Here is an 8950-nt window from a genome sequence, read left to right on the forward strand (position 1 = left end):
GGCCTATGGTAATTGTCTGGTGGGTCTCTTCCTGCGTGGTTTCTTCCCGCCTGGTGGAAGTGGTGGATGGTTTGTTTCTGTAGGAGTGGCTTCCCCATTGGTGATTCAGTTTGTCTCGGGGTGTGCCGATGAATCCTGAAGACTGGCATTCGGCCTGTCGGGGTTTGAAGTTGGAGTTTTGTTTGCTTCTGCAAACCTTTGCGATATGACCTCTTTTCCATAAGCGCGGCAGAGTGCGTCGAGGAACTTACAGCTGGATCGTGGGTGATTCGCTCCACATCCTGCACAAGGTCGAAGTGAGCGTTGTGTGAACTGGTCTCGTTCCGTTCGGAGTCGGTTGACCTCTTCCTCATTACTCTCTGATGGGGATTCTAGGTCTTCCTGGTGAGTCGATACGGGTGTCTCTCTGAGCGGCGAGTATCATTGCGAGTTGACGTGGCGGTGCGCTGGTGCGGCGTATTCGGGCTGCCGACTTCTTGGTTGCCTCTGCTGCAGTGGCTTCTTTAAGGGCATCGGTGAGGCTGATGTCCCCCTTAGCCATGATTTTGCTCTGGATCGTGCAGTCTTCTAGGCCCAGAACTAGGCGGTCTCGGAGGGCTTCTTCTAAGTTAGAGAATCCGCAGAGGCCTCCAAGGTTGCAGAGGTCTGCAACGTAGTTGGCAATGCTTTCGCCTTTCCGCTGGACCCTCTGGTAATATTCGTGCCTTCTGACTAAGGTTGGCACGGTGGGCGCGTAGTGGGCCCGTAGCAAAGGCTCGAGGGCGTCCCAGTCCATCGCTTTTACTTCGGCTGGCTTGGCAAGTGATTTTGCCATTTTAAACACGGTAGGCCCGAAGTGGGTTAGAAATACAGCTCTTTTTGCTGGCTGTTGCATCTTTCAAGTTGTTGGTCTCCAGAAACATCTGGAACCTATCCATGTAAGACTCCCAGTCTTCGGTTTCTGGGTCGAATGGAGCGGGTGGTACGGCACCGCTGGCCATGTTGCCGTTGATAGTGCGTGTTCGACCACGTGCTCTGTTGGTGTGCTCTGTAGATCTTGGTCTCCGTTCCCACCCTCGTCGCCAGTGTTATGTTTGGAGAATAATGGAGACCAGACATCTTCTTTAATAACAGTAGATAGAACAGAACAGAGCAAGGCTATGGGCAGCAGTAACCCTTTTATAGAATTCTCTGAAAGTGTATTACTGGAAAGATTTGGGGACCAAATCCTACAATCTCTCTACCAGGGGTAGGATGGAAATATTTTTACTACTGATTCTGTGGATGTGGCTGGGGGGAGTGGCTAAGTGGGCATGGCCATGTGACTGGGTAGGTGTGGCTTCATTTTTGAAGCAGCAGCACCCCACGCTCCAATTTTTGGCCTCCTGGGCCTCAGGAAGCCTCCTGAGGGGGTTTTTCTCCATGAAGGCTTCCCTGAGGCCTAGGAGGCCAAAAACAGTGCATGGGGGGGGCATGCAGCAGCACCCCCACCCTCACACTCCATATTTTTGCCTCCTGGTCCTCAGGGAAGCCTCCTGGGCAAAGCAGTAAGACAGCGAGGGGGATCCCAGCACAGCTGATCATCAAAAGGGGAAGGAAAGCAATACTGTACAGAGTGACTGGATGGGGCAGGCGGGGGAGAATGCAGTCAGCGATGCGCATGATGTCACGCATGTGTGATAAGAACTGACTGAGCAGGGACGGGTGGCCAGAGAGGGGCAGAGCCAGCCAGGGTCACAATTTGCTGATTCCGTGAACCGGGCAGAATCGTTACAACTGGTTCTATAGAACCAGTTTGAACCGTTAGAATTCCACCCCTACTCACTGCCCTATTGTTAAAGTTTGAAGCCACATCTGTAAATTTTCCCTTTGAGCACCTGTTCAACATTCAGAGAGGTGATGCTTCTCGGCCTTGTAATTATTTAAATCACAATGATTTATTTCTTGTCTTTATCTTAAATCCTTAGAGATGTTTCTGTACACTTTCAGAACATTTACCACAAACATGTCAGTCAATGTTTTGGTGCCAGTCTTAAAGGCAATGTTAAGTGGAGTCTATCTCACAAGTGCTGAGTCCATTAGCAGCTCTGGACGTAGAGAGAATCTGGGGTTAGTTTCAAGGAAAGCAGAGGCTATGTGCATTTCCCTTGGCTGGACTTGATCTGGATCTTAAGCTTCTGGCTTAGAAGAGGTCTTGGTGTCTTCCAACTCTTCTTCTCATCCCTTTTATTACAAAAACAAGAGCAGAAAGAAGTCTACGTCAGGAACACAAGTCATGTTGCTGCTTCTTCTCTTTGCACTGCTTCTGTGCCCAAGGGGGGCTTGAGGGATGCACAAAGCCAAATGCCTCCTGATTTTGGAACAGGGTGAAGTGGACTCACAAAATTATTACAAGCCAGGAGATTATTTCATTAGCGTCATCGTCTCTGCAATGAAGGTTGCCCTTCAATCTTTAAGCTTCAATAGAAGCCCTTCAACAACTTTCTCCAAGTAAGTCAATCTTCCTACACTGTGTCGCTTTCATTTATTTCCAATGAAAGTCTAGCATACCAAACCACCCAAGACACAAGGTGTTTTCTTTCTCCCCTTCGATCTGTACCATTTACTAACTTGCTTTCTGATTCTACCTTGAGATCTCTATTGCTCTCAGCTGTATCAGAAACCAATCAAGATATCTTCCTCCATCCACTTCCGTTTCCATTCTCCAGAGCTGGAGTGTGGACAGAGAGGGACAGTCTAACCTCTCCCTCCATCTCACTCCTGAGCTGAGCTGGACTCTTGGGGACACTGGTCCAAATGCAGAGGGATGCTGTCTTTTCTTTCTGCATTGGAACTGAGTTAATTTCATCATTGTTTTTCCACATCAAAATTTACCATTGGATAAAGGAGTCCCAGTTAAGAACATAAGCATTCATGGATTTTGTCAGTGTCTCTGATTCTCATTCATGAGTTCATGCCAGAGACCTAACAATATTTTTAAAGGAAAAATTATATTGGTTTGTTAGTTGATTTGTTTATTTACTAATGCAATTCACAGACTAGGTGATGCTGGGTGGCTTATAATTAAAAAATAATAATATCCAGAAAATTAAAAAAAAAAACTGCCCCAGCTACAACAAAAATATAAAACCAAACAAAAACTTCATCCATTAAGGGTTCAAATTTCACTCTGCCTCAGAAGTGAGTAGAATAACCTGGACTTTACCAACATCTGAATGTCATCCATGCAGGAGCTGTTCTCAGTCAGTCTATATTATTGGTCCAAATCCAAAAATATTTAGATATTAGATAGATAGATAGATAGATAGATAGATAGATAGATAGATATTAAAATATTAAATAGTTCCTTTGCTACTTTTATTAAGAGAAAAATAACAGTTCAACAAATATCGAATGAATACCAAATGGAATGAAAACCAAAACATAAAATTGAAGTGGTGTTAGTTTAAGCAAGTGGGAAAAATACTGTATGATCCATAATTTTCCATTGTTTTTATTCTTTTTCTATGGTAACATTTTGGAATATTGCAAATGTTTTGGAATTAATACTTGTGATCGGTTGGATGGAAAGTATAATCATGACAGAAAAGTTAAATGGTATTTTCCTCCACATGTTTGTACCTGCAGAAAAACAACCAAATTTTATTGGAAATTTGTACCTTTCCTTTTTGCCATTGAGGATGTTAATCAGAATAGCCATCTCTTACCTAACATTACCCTGGGTTACAGTATCTATGAAAACTTCTTCAAGGCAGAAATGACTTCAGAGGCTTTGCTGGACCTGCTTTCAGATGGAGAAGCCAATGTCCCCAACTACCAGTGTGGAAGGCAGAGAAACTCAGTGGCTGTTCTGGAAGAGGCTGAGATGGGCATCTCCATCCAGATTTCAACCATGCTGGGCACCTACAAAATCCCTCAGGTGTGTCTATCTTTGGGAGACTGTTTCCAGTCATCCAACTTTCCATCAGAGTTCCTTTGCTGTAAGTGAACAGGAAAGATTTATTATGGAAATGAGAGGAATTATATTTTGCTTGTTATGTTTAAAGTACTACCATCTTCTATTCCTTTCAGATCAGGTACAGTTTTGCTCCCCAGATTCTGAAGGAAAAGACTCAGTTTCCTTTCTTGTACCCGATGCTCCCTGCTGAAGGAGCCCAGTATCCGGGGATTGTCCAACTGCTACTTCATTTCAGGTGGACCTTGGTTGGTCTGGTTGCTCCAAAAACTGACCAGGGGGACAGGTTCATGAAGACAATGCCTTCCTTGATGTTAAGCAATGGCATTTGTGCAGTTATATATCAAAGTTTTACACTAAACGTTGCTGAAGTGAAGATAAAGTTAGAAGAATATTATAAGTGGAGAAAAGTCAATGTGTTTGTTTATGGTTCAGAAATGAATTCTTTCACATTCGGAATGATAATTTTACAAGGGACACTTCAACAAATTCAGAAACATATTGTAGATAAAGTCTGGATCACAACAGCTCAGTGGGATCTCAGCCCTGATCTTATGTTTAGTATCCATTCCTTGAAACACCTTGCTGGCATTTTTTCCTTCCTGATAAAGAAAAGGAAATGGGCAAATTATAATGATTTTGAGATCATTGTCATCTCCATATTGAACTTTTTGGAGAAAAGTTTTACATGTTCATGCACTAAGGATGCCTTTTCAGTGAAAGTTTGGAGACGGTGCAGGGAGAGAGAAGAACTGGAGCCTCTGAGGAAAGAGGTGATCGATCAGCTCCTGACTCTAGACAGCTACCTCATTTCCAACACCATCTGGGCTTTGGGAAGGTCCTTAAATTCAGCTCATATATCCACATTCAAGAGATCAGTGAGGAAGAGGGAGGTGAAGGTGGAAGCTCCAAAAGTGAAGGCATGGCAGGTAATTCTTTTCCATTAGATGTGTTTCCCCTGCATGTGGGAATCAGTTGTTGAAATGAATGCCTTGGTTACTTAGTCTGAAAAATTAAATTATTCTATAAGTCAACTCCAACATAATTCGAACACATTTCCACTAAGAGCATTTGCACTAAGACAAATTCCTTGTGTGTACAATCACACTTGGCCAATAAAGAATTCTATTCTATTCTATTTTCCTTTTCTTTCCATTCCCTTTGATATTGGCAATTCTTTCCTGTTTTGTTTTTGCATTTTTCATAATGACTACATTGATATCTTGGTTGTTCAGCCATCATTTTATCTCACACTGACAAGAGTATGGGATGATAAATTAAACTATTGGAGACCATCAGGAAATTCTCTCCAAACACAGAATGACATGTCAGGAAAAAGAAAGAAGTTGTGGATCAATATTTTTGGATTATCTGTGATACATCCCATGATAAGTCACTGGTCTTCATCAGAGAACGACGCAGGAAAGTAGGAAATGTGGAACTCCCTAATTCAATTGGAGAAGTAATGATATGACATATCCAAAGCATAAATATTACAAACCACGTCTTAAGTTAAAGGAAAAGATGCATGGCTGAAATTTGCTCTTTTTATTTTCATGTTTGTATTTATTTTAAGCTAATAAAACAACAATGAAAAAAATTGCCTTCAGAGGAATTGTATATTAGCATCAGATGCCGATCAGATGCCAAGACACTTGTCAGTTGCAACCATTGCTCTAATGGTTATTATTAAGCACTATTATTACTCTAATAATGCTTATTGATAAGACACAGAGAAAAATGTTCAGATTCTTCCAAGCATAAACCGAGTAGCCTTTTCAAAAAATGTCTAATGTCCTTTTTAAAGTCTTCTTTTCCTTTCCAGCTGCATTCCTTCCTTCAAAGCTCCCAGTTTCACAATCATTCCATAGAAGGAGTATATCTGGATGAAAAGGGAGATCTGACAGCTGACCTTGACATTGTGAACTGGGTTGTTTTCCCAAACAAATCTGTCAAGAGAATTAAATCTGGGAGTCTAGAAAAACTGACATCCCAGCATTTGAAATTCTCCATTGACCAGAAGAGTATCTCACAGATGGAAATGCTGACCAAGGTGGGGCTAATATTTATTTTGGTTCCACTGAAAGGGAAATAACAGGATTAAGCTTTTGTGATGCTTTGAGTTTTCATGTAAGCTGATCAGGCTGTCAAGAGTGCAAACTTCTTATTTGCTTACTATTCAGATGGCCATGGAAAATAGTCCATCCAACATTGCCCTGATAAATTTATCATTTAAATTTAATGTGAAAGTCTAAATCTGTGTGGTGTGTATGAAACATTAGAAGGGAAGAGAAACAATGATGGAATATGGGATCATGTGTTTGATGACCTTCACATTTCCTATTGGCTTCTAATTAGTCAAAGCTAATTCTTGAACCAAATCACCAAATCCTTCTTTCTTTCACATTGTTTTGAAATGAAGTTCTTTTTCTGAGCATTCTCTCTCTCTCTCTTTAGACCTTTCCTCCTTCCAGGTGTGTCGAAAGCTGCCCTCCAGGATTCATGAAGGTGCCTCAGGAAGGGATGCCCATCTGCTGCTATGACTGTCATCCTTGTGCGGAAGGAACCATCTCCACCATGGAAGGTGGGTGGCACCAGACAAAAGAGAGGGAGATCCTGAGATTGTCCATAAATGTTGTGGTTTTTTTAAAGAAAAAATATTTTAATATGAATATTCTTTGACATAATAAATGATGAATAGTCTTGGAATTTACACTCAGAGCAAATTATTTTTTAAAAAAATGGAGCATCAGTGATGGCTTTGCTTTAAGAGTGAGACAGCATTTCTTGCTCTTCCTTTTCTTTATTGGTCAATCTCTATCAATTTCTTTTGGCATTTCTGGAAAAATTTCAGATCCTTCCCTTCCTTTCGCTTCACTATACTTTGCTTCACTTTGCTTTGCTTCTCTTCCTTTTCATTCCCTTCCCATCTAATAATACATGACTTAAAAGCTGGACTTATTTATTGAACACTTATTATATTCCACCTTTAGGTCAGTGGTGGGATTCAAAAAAAGTTACTACCGGTTCTGTGGGCATGGTGTGGCCTGGTGGGTGTGGCAGGGGAAGAATACTGCAAAATCTCCATTCCCTCCCCACTCCTGATGGAAGATTACCACCGGTTCTCCGAACAACTCAAAATTTCCACTACCGGTTCTCCAGAACTGGTCAGAACCTGCTGAATACCATCTCTGCTTTAGGTCCAACATTAGATCCTCTTTCCTTCCTCCCTCCTTCCCTCTTTCCCTCCCTTCTGGCATGGATGGGAAGATAAAGAAACAGGAGATTCCACCAGTCAGGAAAACTGCTATCCAGAGAAAAAAATCTGACAATCTAACACCAGAAGCTAAATTGATTGTGAAATATCTTTTTGGTCAAAATAGTCGAAGGTGGGAAAGGCCACTGAGACCTTGAGTCCAACTCTCTACTCCTTCCCCTGCTTGAGATAAGGATTTGGTGGGAGGGCTGCAGAGCGCTTTGAATTTCAGCTCTAAAAGGTGGCTCATGAAATACGGGATGCAAACAATGCAACCTCTGAAAGCAGTCACAGTTTGTCCTGGGAATGTGTGGGACACAGTCTCATTTGCCTTTGGCAATTTTTCTTCCTCATTATACTAAAGTTTTTCAACCACTGTTGCATGCTGCTTTTCTCTACATGTTTACTCACACTATCACCAGTTTCACTCTATCAGTGGATATCATTGAAAAATATGCTCTACAACAGATGTTAATCTTGTTCTTTTCAGATGCTGAAAAATGCACAAAATGTCCAGAGGATCAGCATCCAAACATCAAAAGAGATGCTTGTTTTCCTAAAATCAAAACATTCCTATCCTATCAAGAAAATTTGGGGATCATCTTAGCTTCCCTTGCCTTGTTCCTGTCTTTGGTAACAGGATTAGTCTTGGGAATCTTCATGAAATTCCAAGAAACTCCCATAGTCAAAGCCAACAACCGGGATCTCTCCTACATCCTCCTCATCACCCTCCTGCTTTCCTTCTTCACCTGCTTCTTGTTCATTGGCCGGCCAAGGAAAGCCACCTGCCTTCTCCAACAAACGGCCTTCAGCAACATTTTCTCCATTGCCATTTCTACTGTCTTGGCCAAAACCATCACTGTGGTGTTAGCTTTCTTGGCCACAAAACCAGGGAATAAAGTGCAGAGGTTTCTGGGGAAGAGCCTGGCCAACTCCATCATCCTTTCTTGTTCAGGTGTCCAAGTTGTTGTCTGCAGTATCTGGATGGGCACTTCTCCCCCATTTCCTGATTTGGACACATATACGCAGACAGGTTACATCATTCTTCAATGTAATGAAGGTTCTGTTGCCATGTTCTACCTTGCCCTAGGCTACATGGGCTTCCTGGCTGTCATCTGCTTCATGGTAGCTTTCTTTGCCAGGAATCTACCTGGGGCCTTCAATGAAACCAAGCTCATCACCTTCAGCATGCTGGTTTTCTGTAGTGTCTGGGTCTCCTTTGTACCCACTTACCTTAGCACCAGGGGGAAGTACATGGTGGCTGTGCAGATCTTTTCCATATTGGCCTCCAGTGCCAGCCTACTAGGCTTCATTTTTATTCCCAAAGCTTACATTATTTTCTTAAGACCAGATCTGAATACAAAGGAACATTTGATGTCAAAATAAAATAGAAAGTAAATGTTTACATCTGAGGCACTGGCTTATTAATTTATAAGCAAACTATCAACAGATTTTTGCAACACACCCATGAATTAGCTTCAATTATATGAAGTGTTAGTATAGCTAACCAATTGTGGAATTGTAATTATGCTGAATAATTTTGTAAGTGGGCCAATTACTGGAACAAGGAAATGTAACATAGCAATTTATGGTCAACACTGTTAGGAATAACAAGGTTACCTAACGTAGTTTGGGTAAAATAATATATATAAACTATGATAGTAAGTTTAAGTGTGTGTCACTTTAAACTGCAAAGCATGTAATTTTGGGTGCGGTTGTAAAACTGCCATAAGAGGGAGCAAGAGAACCTGCTGTATTGC

General features: G+C 41.8%; 1 protein-coding gene across 1 annotated transcript; it reads left to right on the forward strand.

Moving 5' to 3' along the window:
- Positions 1-2351: 2351 nt before the first annotated feature.
- On the forward strand, positions 2352-8576 carry LOC148131729 (vomeronasal type-2 receptor 26-like). Its single transcript, XM_087953374.1, has 6 exons — positions 2352-2469; positions 3607-3898; positions 4051-4863; positions 5760-5987; positions 6392-6518; positions 7681-8576. Exons 1-6 carry the CDS (start codon positions 2411-2413, stop codon positions 8574-8576), a joined length of 2415 nt encoding a protein of 804 aa, XP_087809500.1. The 5' UTR covers positions 2352-2410.
- The last annotated feature ends 374 nt before the right edge of the window (positions 8577-8950 follow it).

The sequence above is a fragment of the Notechis scutatus genome, chromosome 2 (genome assembly GCF_049901735.1).
Source record: "Notechis scutatus isolate UNSWTSFEM ecotype Mainland chromosome 2, rNotScu1.2, whole genome shotgun sequence".
Lineage (NCBI taxonomy): Eukaryota > Metazoa > Chordata > Lepidosauria > Squamata > Elapidae > Notechis > Notechis scutatus.

Coding starts and splice junctions, on each gene's coding strand:
- LOC148131729 (XM_087953374.1), top strand. CDS start 2,411: ATGAAGGTTGCCCTTCAATCTTTAAGCTTCAATAGAAGCCCTTCAACA. Junction 3,899..4,050: donor GCACCTACAAAATCCCTCAG/GTGTGTCTATCT, acceptor TATTCCTTTCAG/ATCAGGTACAGTTTTGCTCC. Junction 5,988..6,391: donor AGATGGAAATGCTGACCAAG/GTGGGGCTAATA, acceptor CTCTCTCTTTAG/ACCTTTCCTCCTTCCAGGTG.